The sequence below is a fragment of the Maniola hyperantus genome, chromosome 20 (assembly GCF_902806685.2).
Source record: "Maniola hyperantus chromosome 20, iAphHyp1.2, whole genome shotgun sequence".
Classification (NCBI taxonomy): Eukaryota; Metazoa; Arthropoda; class Insecta; order Lepidoptera; family Nymphalidae; genus Maniola; species Maniola hyperantus.
Window position 1 is genome coordinate 5,974,022 of NC_048555.1, and position 24,362 is coordinate 5,998,383.

A 24,362-nucleotide genomic window follows, 5' to 3' on the forward strand; every position below is an offset into this window, starting at 1 on the left:
TGAGCGCATGCACTCGCTACACTGCTCATCACTGAGTCTATTTCTTTCTATCACAATGTTAGGTGAAATAGCATACAGGTTACCCACGTGGGCCGAGCAGTTCGGACGTGCATCCAGCGTCACCTTAACACCACCATGCCGCGATGTTATCACGCGATGTGTTTGTCCACGTATTGACAACTAAGGAACCAGATCAAGGATCGTTCAACTTACCTATTTAAAAGGGCAATGGACTCTCAAAATTACCTTTTCGTATAAAAACAATTAGCCTAGCAACAACCGGTCTAAGGCAACTTTGTATTTTAATTTTAAACTAGCAGTTTCTAACGACTATATCCGCGCTGGATATTCATTATCCTGAGGGACTAAAATTCCGGGATAAAAAGTAGCGTAGGTAGGTAAGGTCAACAAGTGTTATTGGACAAACAATCCTCGCTGTCTCTTTACGTACGTACGAGTCATGCTCCTCACATACTATTAAGGGATAAATTTAAGGCATAAAACTGGGATAATAAATCCGCAGGCACCTAGAATCTTCGGCATTCGATTGAAAGTCAAGTATTTATACGAACTTCTACTTTTAGATTTATTAACAACTAGCTGATGCCCGAGACTTCCTACCCGTAGATATAGGTTTTTTAAATCCCGTGGAAACTCTTTGATTTTCCGGGATAAAAAGTAGCTTATGTATTCAGAGTTATAATCTATCTCCAGTCTCCAGCCAAATCCGTCCAGTAGTTTTTGCATGAAAAAGTAACAAACATACAAATATACACACAAACTTCCGCCTTTATAATATTAGTGTGATCAGATTAATGTTCGTAATAATAACCGAGATAAATGACTTAACGAAGAGACCAAAGTCAGTCACTCACCCTCACTTATACTAACTTGGGTCAACAATAATTACCTTACACATCGGGTCTCCCTCAAACACATAACCAGATATACAGAAATTTTCAAAGCGTGTGTTTGGTTTTGTAACAAACTTACAAAGAGCTCAGGAAGAGACAGTTATTTCAAAGTTACAGAAACACTTAATTTTGTTTGTATTATAATAATATTACGCAAATGATTCGGCGAAATACGTTCCTAATGAATAATTATGATTTTTTTGTCGTCCTACGAAAATAACAATAGCTGTTTATAAATCCATAAGTACCATCCAATTCAACCAATATTATAAATACGAAAGTGTCTGTCTGTTACCTTTTCACGGCCAATCCGTTTAATCGAATGGGGTCTTGGACAGTAGTAATAGAAATTAGAATGACGTGATTTTTTTTTATAGCGGTAGTTCATGGGGCTAGAATTATTCATTATGAAGGAGAATAATTATTTTAAAAATCATGATTCTTATTCAATTTTAAAATAATTATTTTATTAACGTCACGCGCTGTACGAAAAGCGATTAATGACGTCACAAGGCGTAAACGACAAATATTTTTCAATTTTTTCAACATAAACAATAGGTCAATGATTTTCCCGCATTACTCTATTTTTTATCTTAAAAAATTTAAAAAATGTCGTTTACGGATTGTGACGTCATTCCTTCCGTACAGTGCAGCGTGACGTTCATTTTTAAGATAAATAAAAATCATGATTTTGTAAAATTATTCTAGTCCCATAAACAGTCCAAGACCCCATTTGACTTTTGGTACAAACCAGGGTTGATGCGGATGCCAATATTTTGACATTCGCGGATGCGTATGTGAATTATTAGAAGTTCACATCCGCGGATGCGGATGTCTGAATTAATGTGAATGTTCCGTATTTGCAGATGCGGATGCGAATACCCGTAACACCCCTGTTGGGTACCATTGTACACTTTGAGTCAGTTAGCGAACGAAGATATTAACTAGCAATCACACGCGAAGCACGCGCCACTCTGGCCCCGCCCACTTTCTTTGCAGGTCGTTACTTGTTGCAAATATGAATCCTTAAAAGCTTCGCAAGCAAGTGTACCTACAGTCTACAGCGACAGCTTGCATCCCGGAGACGGACATAATATTGTAGGTTACTTTTTATTCCAGAAAATCACAGAGTTCTCACGGGATTTTTTAGATTTTTAAAGTTTAAACGCACATCTGCTTAACCGATTTTGACGAAATTGGGGTAAGTACAGACATAGTTTACATCCCGGAGACAGATGGCTACTTTTAGGCAGGAAAATTAAAGTATTCCTACAGGATTTTTAAATACCTAAATCCATGCGTAAGAAGTCGCGTACAACATGCTAGTATTATAATAAATCTAAAGCAATTTTTGTTACATCATCATCAAATAAAATCATTAACACTAAAGTAGAGGCGTCCTATTTTGTAACGCAAGGAGTTGCTATGGGGTCGGCCGGACCCAGTTAAAAACTATATGATGCACATTGCATACAAAACGTTAGTCTTTCTATTTACGTCATATTTTTCATTGATGATGGTCGTAACCCGTTCCATTTATCGGGATAAATGATAGGTTTCCTGGAATAAAAATGCAGTGCGGTAAAGAAATGCTATTTTGATTTTTTTACTGGGAAATTAAACTAAGTGTCATGTCTTATAGAATTCTTCTATCATATTATACATTTTGCAGGTCTTCTGTTCTTAGCACTCGTGGGCAACATTCTTACGTATATACGTATATCTCACTTTCACCCGCTGATACGTACACTTCTTCGGAGGTGCGCGGTTCTTTTCACGTTCAAAAAGACCGCTGATCTTGTACCTGCGCAATAGGCAATTTGTCAAATGTGTGTAGGCCGATTTTTTAATGTAGTTACGTCAAGTTAATTATAGTTCGTTCTAAGTACCTACACTTTGAACGCCAATATCAAAACTGACAACTTTAAAAGTTAGGTACCTATATTTATATAAAACTAGCTGCCCTGGCGAACTTCTTTCCCCTAACAGTCGATTCAAATTTTTTAAATTTTTCTCTTCGTAAGAACCATCCTCGTACTTCAAGGAATATTATAAAAAAAGAATTAGCGAAATCGGTTCAGCGGTTCTCGAGATTTGCGATGAGCAACACATTTAGTGATTGATTTTTATATTATAGAAGATACAGAGTATCCTTGAAACCAGAAGCATCTGTTATAGTGTTAACAAAAAACGACCAGGCATCAAACAAGCATCAAACCGATGCGGTGTGTCATGTATGTAAAAAATATTGACAAACAACCATTGAAGAGAAAAAAGTTAGGTATTGTAAGAAGTTGAATAAAAAAACTATTATTAGGAAGGTACGTTAATAAGATCTTGTTTTGTTCTATGAATTTGTTCTTATAACACTATGGAAAATTTTAATTACAACTAAGTACCTAGGCACGGTCTATAAATTAAAAATATTTAATTTATTTTAAGAACATATAGTTCGCATAATGTTTGCTACGGCAGTTACTACCTAGTGAAAAAAAATACTATTTACGATGTGATAAAATATTTTCGTAATATTATTACTAAATGAGGGAGGAAACTTAAATTTAATAGGAGGAAATATTATTACCGATATAGAGCCACTGAACGGATTCGAACGCAACCTGACATACTTTAGCAAAAGGTCCTACCTACTCCGGGTCAGGATAGTTTTTATCCAAAAACGATGGGTTCGCTCGGGATGGGGAATAATTTTTTATCGATGCTTCTACATAACTCTGTTAAATCTTAACCGTTTTATGTATATATTTTTACAAAGGTAGGTCTCACCTCATGTTAATTTTGTGAAGATCTGATACGAACCCATTCTCGACCGCTGTACCGATTTGGGAACACTTATTTATTAAAGTTAAATAAAAAAGTATTGACATCCGTTAATATATTTTTACATTTATAATTAGTTGAAAGTGCAGCGATTGAATAATATAAAACAATTTTGTTATCACCAGTCTTTTTTGGTAAAAATCCATCGAATTTCGTTATCGAGAGACGTGTATTATAATTATTATATTATGTATCATCAATAACGTTTACATTTTATCAAATTCAAAAATTACTTAATATTTACAAGCATTTTTTACTTTTAATAAGTTTAGTGTTCTTATAAAATTTTATAGCACTCGAAATGTTACTGTGCCAATTTGGGTACAGTGGCTACAAGTGTAGTACTAAAACACTAAGTATGTCTGTTTTTCTGATTATCAATATGAACTGAAAAGGCATTATAGTGCCAATAACAACTTTCGAGGATTAGAGGAAGCTATAAATGCGATCTTAGAAGATAGTGATGATGGTTTGAAGTAGGTATGATTTAGACATAAATCCACGAAAGGCCAACGTCGTTACTGATGAGGGGGGTTGGGACACCCCTGTAAAATCCTGAATAATATTGTAATATTTAATAGATTAAAAAATCTAAAGTTATCCTCCTAGTTTTTGTTTGGTCTCAAATGGATTAATATGACTGCAGCTGGAGGACGGAACTCTTCAACGGGTAACAGCTTATCAGTGGCGATCAGTGTAATAGCTTATTAAAAAGACTTTTAATTATTAATTAATACATTACATAAAATACACAGATTTTCATTCATTAAAGTTCACAGCCATCTCTACCTTTTGCGTACTATATACCTATTCGATTTCGGCAAGTTCCTACCTAAACTCAATGCAATTAATTATTAATTGCGGGTTTCATTATCACGAGAAAGGTTTTTGTGTATTGAAATATATCACATTTTTATTCGTGGATAGGCCCACCCGGACAAGCCGGGGCAAGTTGTCCGCTATAATGGAAAATCTGTAAAATTCTAGAAATAACATTTAGACGTGATAGCATAAAGCTGTATGCTACAAACAACAAACAAGACTATTTGTTATACCGCATCCATGACTAAGAGATATGAATAAAAACTCCCCAAGTGATTTAGGAAAAAACCTGTATGAATTCGGTCTCCAAAATTGATTTAGAGGTTTTTTGTACCCTCTACGTCATTCTAGCTCTACGTAGCCTAGCAGTCAAGGACCCCAACCTCCTATTAGTATAAAAAGAAGCCGAAATAAAATTACGCATCATATTGAACTAAGTCGTAAAACACTGAAGGTGCGTATCATAAAAATAGCTAATATTATTTAATAAAATATTTTAGTGATTAGCTCACTTTTTAGAGACTATTTGCTCGAGAGATTTCAGTAGATTTGTAAACTCGATTAACCGGACTAATTGTTGTCGTTAGGGATTCGGATAATCGAAAATCCGGATAATCGAATTGAAGAAAAGCGGGTTTTGTGCATATTATGTAGTTCACTCTTGTTAAAGTTCTCAGTCGGCTTCTTGAACTACTTATCGTTATTTTTCAACATATTAACACAAAACAAAATTAAATTATACATATAAACCTTCCTCTTGAATCACTCTATTTATTGATGCAAAACCGCATTAACATCCATTGTGTAATTTAAAAGATCTACGCGTACATAGGGACAGATGGTAGGAAGCGACTTTGTTGTATTCTATGCATAACACCGAAAAAAATAAATATACTTATTGTTTTTATATTTCAGCTAACACCTATAGTCATGAAGTTCCTAGTAATTCTCGCCTTGGTAGCCTTCGTGGCCGCGCGTCCAGAGGAGGATAAGCCTGACTACAGCCGCTACGAAAACTTCAATGTGGACGAGGTCGTGGGCAACGACCGCTTCCTGTCCGGCTACTCGAAGTGTTTCCAGGGTATCGGCAAATGTACCCCTGAAGCTAGTGACTTCAAGAGTAAGTACCTTCTCATCTCTACCTATCACAATGCTGTTCGGTAGAAATTCACATTCAATATTATTATCAAAATTTATATTTTACTAGCTGTTGCCCACGACTTCGTCCGCGTCCTGCAGGAACTGTCTTTTCCTTAAAATTTCTTTCATACAAACATTGCTTTCGGTTACAAGTGTTGATGCAGTCTTAGATGGCTCGGAAGGGATATTAAATCCATACCCCCTATCGATTTCTAAAAGGCATAACGCTGGATCGCTTGGCGGCCCGGCTTTGCCGGTAGGTTAAGACCAGGCCAGAGACATTTTAGAAATTATAAATTCCCAAATTGCTGCATCCGGGAATTGAACCAGGGACCTCCCACTTAAGACCACAGCGCTCACCACTACGCCACTCAGGTTGTAGCTTCGGTCGAGTGCCCCACGGAACCTCATGGCTTTTATTAATTTTTCACGCTTGTTCTTCACAGAATGGATTCCTGACGCAGTACAATCTAACTGCAGCCAATGTTCAGAGCATCAGAAGACGCTCGTCGCCCGCGTCATCAAAGCGATCATGGACAAACTTCCCGAAGACTGGGTGAAGCTAAACAAGATCTACAACCCTGATGGCAAATACACCGAAGGCTTCAAACTATTCGTTGACAAATACGCAGTCAAGCAATAAGTACTTTTAGGACACCTGGATAGGTCTATGCCAAAAAGTGTGCAAAGTAATATAAATGAGTTTTAATCAAATGGAAACTTGTGATACATAGAGTAATAATTAAAAATTTCGAATAACTTTTTATTCTGTCTTTATTTATATTAATCACATACCCTGAAACTTTACTATTTACTATTTGAAGCTGTACCTACTTATATAATAATAATATGTGAAACATATATTATTTACGTGAAAGATGGAATTGACGATATATGTTTTGCGTTCCATCTTCCTGAGGAGTCCTTCAAGAGTCAAACACAATTGTTTCCAGTTTATTTTAATATATTTTGTTCATTATTTTTTAAATCATGAAAATAGTACCTAGTATAAGTCCCGCAAATTGCTAATGCGGGTGGCCGCCACTAAAAGCTTCACTATTCCACAAGATTATAACCTAGTGAAAGCAAAAAACAAGGAAAAGTTTCAAAGTAGGCTTGCTCACGAGATTACTGTCATGTGGAGTGTTGACTCAGCAATTATTATAGTAGGGGAGCCCAAGAGGTTAAATAGGGATTTACTCGAGCATCGTGGGGACCTATTGGATTGTAAAGATTAGATGCTGAAAAGAAAAAAGGTCATAGTAATATTATGATGTGGTGTGGAGAGCATGCTGTATGCATGCTCTCCACACCACATCATAATTTTTCAAACACATCACAGTTTTCAAAAATGTAAAAAAATACTCGAGCGCTTCAGATATTAACACCGCCCCACGTGTTTCTGATAACAGAAAAATATTAATAAAGGATGTTATAAGTCCCGCTAATTGCTAATGCGCGTGCCTGCCATTTTAGTGACGTCAGCACTAGACTGAAGTTTCGAGCTGGTGGTATATTTTGACTAAAATATACGTCAAAAGACGTCGAAATTTGGCAGGTAAGTAGGTAGGTTTTATAACACAAGCAAAGGAATAAATTCGAAAACCGTAGATTTGTGGTTACATCACAGAAAAAAATTAAAATGCGTAGGTAAATGATTTTATTATTTTTAATTTCCGAAGTAAGATAGCTATACCAAGTGAGATATCATATCAAAGAGCTCTGCCTGTATATTCTAAAACAGATTTTAATTTATTTTTATCCATCATAGTTTTTAAATTATCGTGCAAAATGTCGAAAAAAATACAATGTAAAACGAGTACGAAACCCTCGGTGTGCGAGTCTGATTCGCACTTGGCCCCTTTTTTAGAGCGATCACGCACTCATCCGATCCAAATCCTTAAAAAATACGGATATAAAAAATATCTACGTCATAATATGTCATAAGCTACCATACAAATAGTTCTATGACTCCTTCTGAACGTATTTTCACGGACCAGGATCGGATGAGTGCCTAACCGCTCTTAGGGTAGTAGCACACGCCGCCGGGTATCCGCTAGTACTTATTTTATAATATTATATACATTACTAGCTTCTGCCCGAGGCTTCGCCCGCGTGGCCTACAGGAAACAAATGGCATTTTTTTTTCAGAAACAAACATTATAACATCAGAACGCGCACTCTGAACAGCACCGAATAACACATATATAACCTTTCAACCCCCATTTCACTTTCTAAATTTCAAGTTCATTATAATATCCATAATTAAAACTTTCCCACACAAACTTTCATCCCTTATTTTACCACCCTTATGGGCTAATTTTCCAAAAATCCTGAAACACGTATTTCTTCATTTGTGACCAATTACCCAAATACCGTGCAAATAACTTGAAAAATGACGTACTTTCATACAAACTTCCATCCCCCATTTAAACCACTTACTCCAAATTTCATGTCTTTAGGACCAGCGGTTTAGGCTGTGCTTTGATATATATGTCAGTCAGTCAGTCAGTCAGTCAGTCAGAACTTTGAATTTTATGTATATAGATCAGCATTGTACATATTTAATTTATTACATTGGCATTGTACATATTTAAGGGGACTGGTGTGCATTGAAGTAAGTCTTAAACTTTTTAATATGCATTAAACTTGTATGCCTTGTTATTATGACGTCAATTCCAAGGATGAAATTTATTTCGTACCTATTCTTAGATTTGTATAAAAAGACGTAGGAAGAAAATTACTCATCATTATTAAATCAAGTTTTATTAAATTAACGTACTTACTGTGTTATTTTGTTAAAAGTTACTTTTGTAAAAATTTATCCTTTTTAAAAAAATATAATTATATTTTGTCGACTAAATTAAGAAAAAAGTAAGTGAAAAGTAAATAGTTCTCTACATAGTACCTACCTATATTACTATATATAAAATAAAGTCGCTTCCCGATATAAGTATGTATGTATGTATGAACGCTTAGATCTATTAAACTATGCAAAAAAAAATTAATGCAGTTTTCAATAATATAGAGTGATTCAATCCAGTCAATTTAGCTCAAAAAATAAGGGGTAAGGTTACATTAATTCGTATAGAGCTGAATGTTTGAAACACCATTACAAATGAAAGGTGATAGTACCCATCGATTTGAAATTTGCAAAAAAAGATATTCAAGTACAAAGTTCACAAATGTTGGTTTTTAGGCGTTTAATTTTCAAAAATCCTTTCTTAGCGGATGTCTACGTCATAATAGCTAAGTATATGCATGCAAAATTTCAGATCGATCCGTCCAGTAGTTTGAACTGTGCGTTGATAGATCAGTTAGTCAGTCAATTCAGTCAGTCAACTTTTACTTTTATATATTTAGATTTGGTATTAGATATTCATTCACCTATTCATTTTTCAGCCACTACTTTTGATCATGAAAATCTTGGTGCTCCTCATCATGGTGGCCTTCGTGAGCGCAAGCGCTTTCGACTACAGCCGCTACGATAACTTCAATATAGATGAAATAATCAGTAATGAGCGACTCATGACTGCCCAAGTGAAGTGCTATCTAGGCACCGGCCGGTGTACGCCAGAAATCGCAGACATTAAAAGTAAGTACTTAAGTGTTTTAAGTGTTTTAGGGTTTCGTACCACTAAAGGAAAAAAAGGAACCCTTGCCTCTTTCACACGGCAGTCCAGTTTTTTGCAGGATCCCGTTTTCTGCAGGATCCCGTTTGATGGCGAATGTGTTTATATGCTAGCGTTCACACGAGCATCCCGCATGCGGGATTCTGAAAAAAAAACCGATTTGGTCGAATTGAGCCATTCGGTTTTGTCACTAGAAACTGGATCCGTAGTCCAGTAAAAAGCGGGATCCCGTTTAATTACACATATATTTCAATAGCAGTATTCACACGGCTTCCTGCGTGCAGTTTTTTTGCTGGACACTGTTTTTTGCGGGATAGTGCAGTGGTGGCAGGCCCGCCCCGCCCCGCGCCCGCTACGGTGCAACAGGATCACAACAGGATGTAACCGTGTTCACACGGCAGTCCAGTTTTGCGGGACCAGCTTTTTATTGGCAAGACTGAACTGTGTGAACACAGCGTCCAGTTTTGCAGGGTAGTAAAAAGCCGGTTTGCAGGACCGGCTTTTAAGAAAGAACTTTATCTGTACATTCTAAAACAGATTTTTATTTATTTTTATGCATACACTTAATAGTTTTTAATTTATCGTACAAAATGTTGTAAAGAATACCCGAGTACGAAACCCTCGGTGCGCGAGCCCGACTCGCACTCGGTCAGTTTTTTCTGTACTAGTTCTGTGGTGTTGAATAAAAGTATATCTACCTATTCATCTGCAAAATACATAACTTGGTCAGCGTGGTGGACTATTGCCACACCGTTCTCATACGGAGAGGACACGCTCTAGGCTCCATGCTCAAGTAGCTTGCTTGTACCTACTCCTAGCACAAGTAAAGCCCAGTATCCACCAAAGCGGTGAAAGACATGCAGAGTAATCAAATTATCGATAGTCATTGGTCACATCCTTGGTCCAGCTCCGCTTTGGTGGGTACCGAGTCTTACGCTTAGTTGGAGGGGAAAGGAGTGTATTAGTAATGTTTAAGTAGGTACCTACGTACATGCATCCACCTTTTCACAGAAACCATTCCTGGTGCTTTACAAAACAGCTGTGGTGAATGCACAGAGAAGCAGAAGATTCTCGTCGCGCGCTCGATCAGTGCTGTGATAGAGAAGTTTCCAGAAGAATGGAAGAAGTTGAACAAGCTTCACAACCCCGATGGCAAATACGATGAAGCAATCAAAGAGTTCATTAATAAATACGCCAATACAGCTAGCTAACCCCAAAAATATAATAATATGTTATATTGAATGTGAAAAATTAGTAGAATTTTTATTTATTTATTTATTCTGATACAAGTAAGCCCTTTTCTGCAATCTCACCTGGTGGTAAGTGATGATTGCGCAAGTTTAGTAAGAAAACCACACGACAGTAAAATACCATAACGACACAGAACAATATAAGTACCTCTAAGAGTCCCTTTTAATCGTTACTAGATTGAGTTAAACGAGACAGAGCTTTATCTCTCAAATAAATCTGTCTGGTTTTAACAACGATTAGTGACTCTGTAAATGTATATTATTTTGAGAACGATCATTGAGGTGAAAACTCCAATTACTAGCACAGAATATAATGTAATAGCACTGGTGTACGGAAAAACTTATTTAAAGTTTATGAATGCACCAGTTTACAACAATAAACTGTAAATATTCTTCTTTAATAAATAAATAAATACAAATACAAAAATAGTATAGGTATAAGGTGCAATAGTCCCACACTAAACTAGAAAGCTCCGGGAAGAGCTTATATTTTTATTAAGTACTTTACTACAAATAGAACGAGGACAAATCACGTTTCCCTTCAACGCTCAAAGTAGGCAGATACCTACTCATCCAGAAAAATGATGGGAAAAAGCAGCAACAAGATAATTTTCTTATTAGACCCTTGAGTGACCAATAATAAAAATAGTTGTTCTTTGAAAGGGTTAAAATGGAGCTGGGATTTTCCCTAGGGAAAATCACGTTGAAATTGCTAGAGGTTTTTAAGTAGGAGTCTGTACCTACTAGAACATCTTTTTTTATTCGTTGATAAGCTCTAGGTACCTTGATCTTGACTGGTGATAGTTAGTGATAATACTGTCAGGTTGAAGCGAGATCACCTGGAAGGGATATGGCAGTTTTATTTATCATAACTACCTCAATCAGTTCCTACGCAGCATTTACGGCATGCATAGAATTTGCGGCATGGTTTTGCCAGTAACGGCTGAGGTCTCCCACCAGATCTGAGCCACTTTATAAATTACTAGACTAGATGATGCCAGCGACTTCGTCCGCGTGGATTTAGGTTTTTTAAAAATCCCGGGCGAACTCTTTAATTTTCCGGGATAAAAAGAAGCCTATATCCTTCCCCGGGATGTCAGCTAACTCTGTACCAAATTTCATCAAAATCGGTTGAACGGTTGGGCCGTGAAAGGCTAGCAGACAGACAGACAGACACACTTTCGCATTTATAATATAAGTATGGATTAGGCTATGGTGACGTAAAATCAAAGGAAAACTGGTTTACTTTAGGGCTACCTGCGTCAAATGTACTAACATTTGACGCCTGCCAGTGACGGCGAATCCTCGACGTTTTGTTAGAAGTTCCCCAACTGTCGTGAACTGTGATTTATTATTAGGCTATTACCGTTCTACAAATACCATAAAATCCAATCACTTTTTTTATAATCAGTACCCTTATTATCAGTACCCTTGTTATAAATGCGAAAGTGTGTGTGTTTGTTGGTTTGTTGGTTTATTGGTTTGTTGGTTTGTCCTTCAATCACGTTGCAACGGTGCAACGGATTGACTTGATTTTTCGCATGGGTAAAGATAGAGACCTGGAGAGTGACATAGGCTGCTTTTTATCCCGGAAAATCATAGAGTCCCCACGGGATTTTTACAAACCTTATTCCACGCGGACGAAGTTGCGGACATCAGCTAGTAAATTATAAGTAACTCAAATAATAATATTATGACTTCCCATGCGAAAATAAATGCAAAAGTGTGTTTGTTTATTGACTTTTTGGTATGTCCTTCAATCACGCCGCAAAAAAGCAACGGATGAGCGTGATTTTTTGTATGGATATAGTTAAAGACCTGGAGAGTAACATATTATGCTAAGTACTTTTATCCCGGAAAATCAAAGAGCTCCCACGGTATTTTAAAAACCCAAGTCCACGCGGATAAAATCACGGGCATCATCTAATAGGTACTAACTCGTAAGTACTAGGTAAGGTAATACTTCAACAATTGATTTCGCAGTTAATAGGTCTAGGCACAGGTAGGTACTAACTAGCTGATCCATCCCGCTTCGCTCAAGTGAAATATCTGAAAATCCCTACGTAATGGAGAAAACTTTTCAAAACTTCATGTTTCTAGACCCAGCGAGTTGTGCATTGGTAATAATGTCAGTTAGTCAGGTTCTAGATACAAACATAGATATAAATGAAATATGTGTAGGTAGAAAGTACAGACCTTGATACTTATAAACAGATTGTCGCAAGTTATTTATAGCTTAGGTTATTTTAGATTCTCTTTGAATTTGGGATAAACAGAATCCCTATAAAGCCATTTTGATTATCTTTGGAAACCGCGAAAGTTAAATTCTTTTGTAAGTACATCTGAGTATACTTTTTATTTTTAGAGTAAAAAAAAACCAAAATATTTGTATTTAGTAGTTATATAAGTGTAATTTATTTAGACTGATTTACTTTGTACTTTGCGCAACGCCTACATAGAAACTAGTAACACAATATACAAACTTTATCTAAGATTCATTTGCTGTGATAGCCTAGTGGTTAAGAAGTCGGTCTTCTATCCGGAGGGTCTGAGGTTCGATCCCAGGCACGCACCTCTAACTTTTCGGCGTTATGTGTGTTTTAAGCAATTAAATATCACTTGGTTTAACGGTGAAGGAAAATGTCTTGAGGAAACCTACATGTCCTGTTCTCCAAAGGTGTGTGCAGTCTGTTCTCGTTCTGAAAGTAGGTATACCATTCTCAGTAGTGGGCCGCTGAGTGTAATGTAGGTACGAGAAATAAAATTAAACGTCGAGATGATGGATCCTTTAAAAATATATTACTTTATACAACATTTCCTTATATTAAAATTTCCTTTCTAATATTTTTAATGAATATTCACATTTCATTTTCACAGTGCATCTACGCCGTACATTCAAAGGAAATGATTAAAATATCTCCTTAGTACTCCAAACATTGCGTCATGTGGTGGATAGGAGGTGCCGCATATACATACATACATAGCTAGCTCAATAAGTACTTACTTACATCACAAACCATGTTTATATCTTAGCGTTTGATTTATTATGCTTAGAGTCCTTTCAGATGCACCACACTACAACCACACGACAGGAGTAAAGTATCGCCGGACACAAAACTTGAAAACGCATAATTCCATTTACCAAGTAATGTTAAACGGAACTTATGAAAGTTGCAGTCGCATTCAACATATTCTGTTGCGAACGCGTGGTCAATATCTTCCAACGACATCATGGGCACAAATGCAATCAACCACACGCGATACTCACATGACCACATCGCGACCACCGTATCATTCTTAGTATTTTGTGGCTATGAGTTACGTTAAAACGTCATCTGAAGTCAGCAGGTAAGTATTCGTATACGTTTTTCCGCTATGGTGTGATTGAGATGTGGTCCGTTTGAATATACACTTATTTGGCAATAAAAACACCTTTTACGAATCCATATATCACCTGAACCTGAACACATTATATTATAGCCCAGCTAGTGCACACAGCAACGGGACCGGGAATTTTGTAGCCTTTAGTGCTAGTAGATAGATAGATAGATAGATAGAAATACTTTATTGCACACAAAAAATATAACATAACATGACAAAAACAAATAAACTAAAACTAAAAAATAATTAACTAAACTAAAACTATTTAGTTTACAGTAGATAGGTATTGTGCCGTAGTAGGTATACCGCCGCGGGACCCAGGTATTCTGTATGTCATGGTTCGATAAGCCGCGGTCGCCCTAGCGCACTCCCCATACAAACATAACTTTAGTTCTAATTTGAATATACTAACCAATCAAACTCAATGAAATTTTATAGACACGCCCTAGAAACAAATAAGTAAGTAACTTTTTCAGTGTTGTTTCCAAATTTCTGTAAAAAATGTGTAATTTAAAATTACACGGGCTCAAACATCATTAGAACCAAACTACGTTTGTATGCAAAGCGTACTTCTCCTTATCAGCGCGGCCTGGTCTGACCTGTAAATCCGAAGAGTAGTAAGTATATAAGATAATTTATAAGTTTAGGTTAAAATAAAATTACTCATTAGTCATACATTAGGCTAGATCGTAAAATAATTGAGTAGCTAAAATGGCACTCAACAATAAGAAAAAAAAAACTATGCGTAAATCAGCCAAAAAGTTTATAAGTACTAAAGTATGATGAAACTTTAATGTAACTATAACGCGTAAAATTATTTAACTCCTCAAGCACCATTTTAACGTTTTGTGTCAAATTTCATGTCAAAAGTACGATTTTAGTAATTATTTTAAAGGTGAACCATACTTTTGACATAACAGTTGACCCATACAGTGAAAATGGCGCGTGAGGAGTCATTTTTTACAGACTATAACTAGAGTCTCTATAAAAGAACTAAGTACCCTTGTTACTTTACAATAGAAAGACATGCTTAAGTACATGACCTACGCTACCATTTCGCAGCATTACCGAAACAATCAAGCAAGATTTGCGAGTTCAGTTCGCTTACAAAAAGCCGTATTGATCGCCAGGGTGTGTACCTTCATCCATGAAATTATTAATTTACGGCCGGCAAATGTACCAACTGTGCTTGCGTCATAATAATTATGCAGATTTTATGACGCTACACTTTATTATAATTTTTAACCCTATAAACCATTTTAAGCGAAGCATTCATAAATATTCATCTACAAAATCCAGGGGCTGCTTATTTTTCTATACCTCCCGGATTTGAAAGGACGGGCGATCCGTTTTTATGCGGAGTGTCTGAGCGTCTACCTTTTGAGTTTTGACCTCTATTATATGACAACCCCCTGCTTCATCACTTACCATCAGGTGAGTCGGCAGTTAAGGTCTAACTTGTATTGTAATTAAAAAAAACATAAAATGGAGGGCTATTAACTTTTAGTAAGTATGTAAACCTTATTTCGACTCTATCTTATTTAGAGGCCAAAGCAAAAAATAAACTAAGAATAACTCAAATGGAATCTATTTAGTTATTTAATTAACGTATCTATTTTTTATAATGGCCTTTACGAATGTTAGTTTTAAAAAGCGTACATACCTGTAGATTGTAGCAATACTACCTATAGGTACCTACAATTTGTATGTACTAATAAAAACGTAATAATTATCATGGAAGACTCGTTTTATCACAGTTTTTATGAAAGATGATTTAACTTTTTTCTTGAATGTTTTTACGATTATTTTTTTACGATACAAACAGAACTCATTAATTCTGACAAAAAATATTTACCTATTTTTAAGTTATAATGAATATGCTGTGATAGCAATGTTTAAAATTAATTGTTTTAAATTTATTTAGATATTCATTTGCCTTCTTTTTTTCTTTTTTTTTCAAAGAATATTAGCCATGTTAAATGACTAATATTCCCCTTTCCTCTCCAACTAAGCGTTAAGCTTGTGCTAGGAGTAGGTACGACAATAGTGCAACGGGCGGGGTTTGAACCGTCGACCTTTCGGTTTTCAGTCCACTCCTTTACCCATTGAGCGATTGAGTCTCCTAATATTATATTTAAATGTTTAAAAACACTTCCACAAATAATCCTATTTTTAAAAACGTACTTGAATATTGTGTTGTACCTAGTATGTAATACCGGCGACTTGGTACAACCAGCTACCTATTTACTTTACAACCATAAACATCTAAGAATTTATTTTACGAATATCTAATTAAAGTGGAGCCACAAGATATTATAGAGCTGTCGATATTAACACCTAATATGAACAAAATAAGACATTCCTAAATATTAATTCGAGAGGATCTAAGGGAGTATTAATTTAGGTAAGTATTTGAGATGTTAATTAATATGTAAATTGCGTTAATGAGCATCTCATAGTCTAACGTGTAGGTAATATCACACCGATCTCACATAAAGTTACAAAGGCTTCAAAGCTCAACAATATAGTAACAAGCTAAAATCAGAAACGTCAACGAACCTATCTCCTACATGAATACGAAAGGATGTTTATAACCTTTTGTGTAAAAATCTTGTGTTAGGTATTTATGTTGTAATTCCAAGTTTAAAGAATATAAAGATACTTCTTGTTTTACAAACAAACTGTTTTAGACACTTTTCGTTAGTAATCTGACACTGCTTTGGATCCTCCGTTTGAATGTTAAAAAGCTCATAGAAACACTCATAAGATTTTATTACCTCTTGTTCTCAATACGGAGTTTAGAGATTCCCGTTTCCTCGATACATTTCGAATCCTTACTATACCTACCTGCTATATTTATCTTAACAGCTCAATCGCTATAAAAGCAGCTTTAACGGTTCTTTGCTTCGCATTTTAAACAATTGCTACAATAAAGTAAGCCAAGTTCAGACTTGGAATGTGCTAATGCTATGTCAATTCTAACAAGTTCTAGTATACAAAACTTTCAAAAATTCAATTTAGACAGTCAAGTAGCTTGCCAGAGCTGACTTCTCGTGGTTATAGAAATAATTTATGGAACTAATAAATACTTTCTATTAAGCTTAGATCCCTATATCTGAGTTTTCATCCGCGTGGAATCAAGCTTTTAAAATCCCTTAGGAACTAAATATTCCGGAACAAAAGTAGCCTATATCACTCTCTAGGTCTTTAACTGTACCTATGCAAAAACCATGCAAGTAGATACCTACAGCTAAATTAATTAGGTATAAGTCCCGCAAATTGCTATTGCGCTGGAACCATGTCTCATTAACATTGACGTCAGCCGAATAAAAAATATACCATCAGCTCAAAACTGCAGTCAAGTGCTGACGTCACCAAAATGACGGCCACGCGCGTTAGCAATTTGCGGGACATATACGCAAATATTTTTCTCTCCAAGAATGCTTACTTTCTATTCCCTATAAATTCATTTTACTAGTGGGGGTAAAAAATGATAAAGTAAAGTGTTGTGCCATAAAATTTACATATTGTCATGATGAAAACACATTTTCCTGTGTCATGCAGTAAATTAATAATTTCACGGTTGACAGTCCATATTTTCAGGCAGGTTGAGTTTGATTTTGTTACGAAAATCCTACTACCATACACAATGTGATTAAGCGCATCAAAAAATGAACGTGCATCTAAATATATCAAGTAATCAATCAATTCGTATCAATTAGTATCAATCGTAAGAGAACTAGAGTAACCGACATAGCTCAACGGGTTGCGAAGCTGAATGGCAATGGGCAGGGCACATAATTCGTATAACCGATAGACGTTGGGGTCCCAAGGTGCTGGAATGGCGACCTCGCACCGGAAGACGCAGCGTTGGAAGACCCCCCACTAGGTGGACGGCCGACATCAGACGAGTCGCAGGGAGCCGCTGGATCCAGGCGGCGCAAGACCGTGGCGCGTGGAAGTTCCTACAAGAGACCTATGTCCAGCAGTGGACGTCTATTGGTTGATGATGATGATGATGAATCAATCAATTACACTACTTTAACATCAACTGACTGACTGACTGATCTATCACAGCTCAAACTACTGGACGGATCTGGCTGAGGCATACAGATAAGCTGATATGACAGACATCCGCTAAGAAAGGATTTTTGTAATTTCAACCCCTAAGAGGTTAAAATAGGGATTTTGAATTTGTGTAGTCTACGTGGGCGATAAGCTAGTTAGTACCTACCTACATTCCATGTTCCGAATCAGGTACCTATAATTTGAAAAAATAAATAGAATATTATATTGTTCTTTTGCGGTCAATAATTGCCTGGATAAAGGTTGTTTTGTTTTCCACTGTGGCCCTATTAGATTATCTAACAAGTAACAACCCAATTTTCCATCCACGAATGCCCTTTAAACTAGTTTCATCTCGGCTACCGATCGATGATAACCACTTTAATTTGGCTAACTATTACGTTGAGACGTATGTACTTTAAATTCGTGACTGGAATCATGATTAAATGCAGACTCTTCTCTAAAATACTATATCACTATTTAAACCCGCAACTTCATCCGTGTGGATTAAGATTTTTTAAAACCCCGTGGGAAATTTTTTGATTTTCCGGCAAATAAAAGTAAGATGTTATGCAAAAAACACGACTATCCGTTGCTCTGTTGCGGCGTGATTAAAGGACCAACCAATAAAAGTGTATTAAATAAATGAATTCGTAATCACCCAAAAATTTCGTTGAAATAACATTACAATAAATCACAAATATTTTCTTCAGTTGATTCAAAGCATACACGGGCGCTCAGTAGACAATTTCCATCTGATTGAGTTAAATACTCACTAAGGAACCTCTCTACTCTAAAAAAAAATACAAACAACGCAACGGCTACTTACTCACTTTTACCACAGACTCACGGTCAATAATGGTCAATAATGGTCAGACAATCTGTTCCTTATATAAATACATAATTACAGTTTATAGCGTTATGATTTCCGAAAAATACGTCTCTCAGTATCATCGAAGTAACCCCATTACATATTTTAGCGTCATCAACTTGAGCTCCCATTCACAAGGAAATCCTGAGTGCCCTTGTAAAAACTCCGCTTTGTATAGCTCAAATTATTAAATATTAGCTCATGCCCGCGACTTTAACTATGTTTATGTTAAAGATAAAGACAGACACACTTTCGCATTTATGACCGATTCTCTTGTACACAATCTCTAAACTAAACTAAATTAACAGATCTAAATCCTTTTCCGCAAGCAACATTATGAAAGGGATAGCAATAGATTTAGACGTGCTATTTTAGTTTGGTTTAGAGATCATGTACAACGGAATTAGCCACAATTAGTACAAAATATAAAATATATGAAGTGAACTGGCGAACTTCGTTCCGCCTAACAGTTGATTCAATTTTTTTAATTTTTTCTCTGCGTAAGAACCATCCTCGTACCAACTTCAAGGAATAGGTATTATAAAAAAAGAATTAGCGAAATCGGTTCAGCTGTTCTCGAGATTTGCGATGAGCAACACATTTAGTGATTCATTTTTATATTATAGATAAAATATTTAAAAACACGAGCTTGTAAAAAAGCTTGTAAAAATAGGTCACCATAAGAGGAAATTGTTTTCCTCGTACAATTTGTATGTTAAAAGATAACAAGCGATATCAAAGCTGAAGTGGAGGCGTGTTCCATAAGCACAGGGTAAAGCGTAGATAATAACTACGCTTATCACGATATCGAGTAAGTGATAAATAATTGCTATATTTTCTTTGACCGCGATTTCGTTCGCGTGATTTTACCGCAACACCATCACAGCCACTCATGTGCCCATATGTAGTCGATATTCCACGGACACGTACGAAGCGATTTGCCTCCTCGTTTCTAATTTGAACCGCTTGGATCCCAAAACATTTTACACTAATACCAAGTGAGTTTATTTAGTGTTTCGACTTTATTAAAATTCTAACTAAACGGCTAAACCCAATGCTGAAACCGAATTTGATCGACAGCAATTTAATTGCTATGCAAATTATTTTGCTCCTTATTATTCTTTGTAACGACTTTTAGAAGTACAAGAGCAATCTCATAAGCAAAATTTAATGTAACAAAAAAAATTACAAGGGCTTGCCTCTCTCATTTGCTTTGGCTTTTCTTTTGAACTTTTCACTAAGCACGTTCCGTTCTTGTTCAACTTAAGTATTCTGTTGACGTGAGAAAGAGACAAACAATCTAGTAATTGACGCGAAGATCAGTCTGACTTCATAGTACAGTGGAGGGTGAAGTGGAGGTTTTGAGCGTGACTCGAGAGGGTCGGTCATCAACGTCTTAGAGGGTGCTTAGCTGTGGTCGCCTTGAGCATTATTGGAGATCAGGTATATACGGAGAAATATAATAGACATAAGTATTCTTATTTTCTAGCACATAAAGTATATTATTAATACTTGCCCATGATTTTGCCAGAGTTGAATTTTATCAATTTTTAGGGTTACATACCTCCAAAGTAAAAAAGGAACGCGAGTATCAGCTTTTAAGACACTTCGTTTATAAAAATTTCGTGTCCGATGGGCCCAGAATTTGTACTTTGCTTTTTATTGGTACATAGTCAAAGTTTAATGTTATTTTAACTGCAATCGTATACCTACAAAGAAATATTTTTATAGTATCTAAATTAAAAGTTAAAAAAAGGACTACAATAAATTAAATTAAATCTAAAACCTCATCGAGACCGCCGCAGCGAGGCATTGTACCCAAGATGCTGGCAGCATTACCCTTTTGGATGGCCAAACTAATTCTTTAACCTAGGTAGCTGCCAGCTCTCGGGTCCCCGGTTGACTCGATTATAATTTTAAAATTTCCTCAAAAAGAGCTCGAGCCTCCGAACCCCACGGGCCCAAGGTCTCCATACCAAAAGGCACGAACATGAAACTCATTTTTCATCAACTGCAACTGCAGATTGCAGTACCTAGGTAAGTAAGTATGATTTGTAAAATAAAAGAATACAACGGTCGGGATTCATTTTGCTTAGACCTTATTAATCAGTCAAAAAAGGAAAAAATAATTAAGCATACGAGAACAGAAAAAATAATGAACACCGTATGAGACGAGTAGATTGTGTGTACGTTGCAACCACTCCATTAAATTCGCATCAATAAATTCGCCGGGCACGCGACATTGCCACAGCAATCAAATCGGCTCGCCATCCACGTCCTTGAATTTTCCTCAGTTCCTACTTATATTTGTTTTATACCCACATACCCATTGAGCTTAATATACCTGACAGAGAAAACCTCATACTTATACTTAACTAGCTTGTGCTTGCGACTTTTTCCGCGTGGACTACATAAATTTCAAACACCTATTTTACCACTTTAGAGGTTGAATTTTCAAAAATCCTTTCTTAGACGAATGAGCAGCTCAGTTTGCCTTAAGCCGAGGCATGCTCAAATGGATACGAAGCTTACTATAAGGTCCAGTTACAACACGTTGTGTTTTCATTTTATATTCATATTCATCTAAACCCATCGCTGGCCCACCACTGAGCATGGTTCTCCTCTCAGAATGAGAAGGATTTAGGTCAAAATCTATCACGCTGGCCAAGTGCGGAGTGGTAGTCTTCGCATACCTTTGAGAACATTTTGGAGAGCTCTCAGACCGACGACTTTAAGGTTTTATTACTATTGGAGCAGTATAATAAGATTATTTTCGTGGAACGCACTCGGGAAGGTCTATGTTCAGCAGTGGACGGAAACGGGCGGATTAATTGACTAGCTTTACGTTATTTTCGTAAATTTTCAATGTTTCTAAAAATTAAACTAATTCCAATTAGCACCAAATTGAGGTCGTCAAATATCTCTATTTTAATATAACTAACCAAGGCCTCATAATAGGCTAATTTTTCGTTATTATTCTATCCGCAAACCACCCTTTTAGAACTTGCAAAACTTCGCCGGGATAATTTAACCTTTTGTAAAATACTGAATGAATAAGGGATAAAAGGAATCGTCTGTTTGCACATTCCCTTTGCGTAATTTATCACCTAAAAAATCTTCCTTCAATTCAAATATCAGGCTCTTCAAAATTAGCAAATTACTGTTTTACATTTTATCATGCTGATGAGCCTGATATTTGAATTGTAAGAAGATTTTATAGCTGATAAATTGATACTTTCTTGCTGCTACTTATTGATTTTATTGATTCTTTATCATTTCATTAACTAGCTAAACATGAGTAGGCACTTAGTTTTCATTACGTTTTCGATTGAAATAAAAAAACTGTTAAATACCAAAAGTTTTAGTTTATTTATTAATCAATTACTTGATGAAAAAAATGTACAAGTGCAAATCAATGTTCACAATATTTTTTTACTTTTTTCATGACCAAAAGGTACCCACCCTGATTGATGACGTGTCCCGTCTGTAGTAATAAAAGTTCAAAATGTGAAAATATTACAATAAAACCTAAAGTTAGGCCTTATCTAATTACTATATACATATAAATGATGCCTGCGTTCTGCATGCTGCATTTCCGCGCTGGACAGCCAGACATAACACAAACTCTATTGTATAAGTTTCAGATGAAAATGTTGTTCATTTTTTTATCTTTTTTAAGAAGGTCGGATTAAGGACGCGCATAATTTTCCGAAGAGGGACAGACCGTAAACAGACTTGCATGCTTACCCATGGGTATTTTGTAAATTTTGGGACGACCCGACACAACTAAAGCCACATAAAATTCCTTTTTTATTATACTAAACAGATGGTATGGGGAACTGAATGAACTATTAAATACTGAAACAAAAATGTACTGGGTCCAAATTGTTATATACGACGTAAGTAAAAAAGTAAACTTAGTACTTACTACCAGGCCCGGGCTCACTTGGTCACATTACCCGCGAAATATAGGTACCTATGGTGGTGACACGACGTGACGCACCCCTTGGACGGCTCTCCCGTAACTCTACCTATCTCAGAGAGGGAGAGATAAAAATTTACAGGATAGAAAAAGAGGCTATTATTAAATTTTAGGCTACAGCGCCGAGCGAGCTGATTTGCACTTAATTGTGTCATCAGTTGCTATGAAGCCCATACACGCTAATTATCCGATTATTAAAATTGCCATAGATCTTCCAAGTAACTCGGTTTTGAATGTATTTCGTCTAAGATTGTATCATAGCTTACTACTAGTAATTTATGCATGTAGTTTTGATAAACGAATTTTTGTAAAAATGCACTATAATTTACAAGAGAAAACGCTTGTTATTTAAGACTTATAACGTTTGATAGACAGAGCAGGGCACAGGTCTGTACGGAGTCCAGCGCTTCGTTTCCTTGCGTAATAAGTAGTTTTTTTAAGCAAAGAAAAAACATGCTTATCTAATACCTTCATCATCATCATCAACCGATAGACGTCCACAGCTGGACATAGGTCTCTTGTAGGGACTTCCACACGCCACGGTCTTGCGCCGCCTGAATCCAGCGGCTCCCTGCGACTCGTCTGATGTCGTCCGCCCACCTTTACCGTTTACCGCTCTTATGGCTCTTCTACCTTTTAGCGGGACTCATGGCTCTTCTACCTTTTAACATGGTGCAATAAACTCCGTGCTATAAGCCTGCCTCCATCTTGACGTGTTGAATCATCAATTACTACCAGGTGAAGTTGCAGCCAAAATCTAACAAATACCTATTATGTAAATTATCAGGCCTACTCGCCTTGAAATTGCTGAATTTTGGATTCCTTTTTTGAACTAAAAAAATTAGGATAACAGATTTTCATTTCATTTACGCCGCGCCAAAAACGCTCCCTGGGACTTGGTCAAACGCATTTCGGCGTTGGACTATTATTATTATAGAAGTATATTATTACTTAAGTGATATATTATATGGTATAACATAGATAAAACTACTGAACATTATATTTCAAATAGCCTTTATTCAGTAAACATCTTTTAAGAATTACAGAACAAATAGATTAAAATAGCTTAAGACTAGAATACAGACCAGAATAAACATTCAAATAAATAAGTGAGTAGATAAGTACTAGATACGTAGCTACTAAAAAAAAATTTGGATCGGATTAATTAAATTTTTTCTTAATAATAAAATAATAATGTTTATCACTATCTAAAAAATAATTAATTTCACAATTTTTTTCATAAAAATTCAACAGTTTAAAATATTTTTAATTTATTTGTGAAATATTAATAAACAGGTTTATTAGCCACAATGTTGCGTTTGCAATACAAAATTAGCTATCTTACTAAGTTAACATTCACTGTAATCTTAATTTGAAATTCATTTGTGACCCAATTCTTAATATTTACACTAGAAGTGCTAGAACCTACTCATCAAATTGTCACTGTGAACTTTGTCTCCTCATTGT

At 36.0% G+C, this 24,362-nt stretch overlaps 2 protein-coding genes across 2 annotated transcripts; both read left to right on the forward strand.

Moving 5' to 3' along the window:
• The first annotated feature begins 5,013 nt into the window (after window positions 1–5,013).
• On the forward strand, window positions 5,014–6,477 carry LOC117991807 (ejaculatory bulb-specific protein 3-like). Its single transcript, XM_034979418.1, has 3 exons — window positions 5,014–5,028; window positions 5,490–5,694; window positions 6,161–6,477. The coding sequence occupies exons 2-3, from the start codon at window positions 5,505–5,507 to the stop codon at window positions 6,355–6,357; spliced, it is 387 nt and encodes a 128-aa protein (XP_034835309.1). The 5' UTR covers window positions 5,014–5,028; window positions 5,490–5,504; the 3' UTR covers window positions 6,358–6,477.
• Window positions 6,478–9,131: 2,654 nt separating this feature from the next.
• On the forward strand, window positions 9,132–10,557 carry LOC117991977 (ejaculatory bulb-specific protein 3-like). Its single transcript, XM_034979618.2, has 2 exons — window positions 9,132–9,309; window positions 10,358–10,557. Exons 1-2 carry the CDS (start codon window positions 9,132–9,134, stop codon window positions 10,555–10,557), a joined length of 378 nt encoding a protein of 125 aa, XP_034835509.1.
• The last annotated feature ends 13,805 nt before the right edge of the window (window positions 10,558–24,362 follow it).

What these genes read in the sequence shown, in the direction of transcription:
- LOC117991977 (XM_034979618.2), top strand. Translation starts at nt 9,132, where the DNA reads ATGAAAATCTTGGTGCTCCTCATCATGGTGGCCTTCGTGAGCGCAAGC. An exon ending in AGAAATCGCAGACATTAAAA is followed by an intron (nt 9,310 to 10,357) that starts GTAAGTACTTAA and finishes ACCTTTTCACAG; the next exon opens with AAACCATTCCTGGTGCTTTA.
- LOC117991807 (XM_034979418.1), top strand. Translation starts at nt 5,505, where the DNA reads ATGAAGTTCCTAGTAATTCTCGCCTTGGTAGCCTTCGTGGCCGCGCGT. An exon ending in TGAAGCTAGTGACTTCAAGA is followed by an intron (nt 5,695 to 6,160) that starts GTAAGTACCTTC and finishes TGTTCTTCACAG; the next exon opens with AATGGATTCCTGACGCAGTA.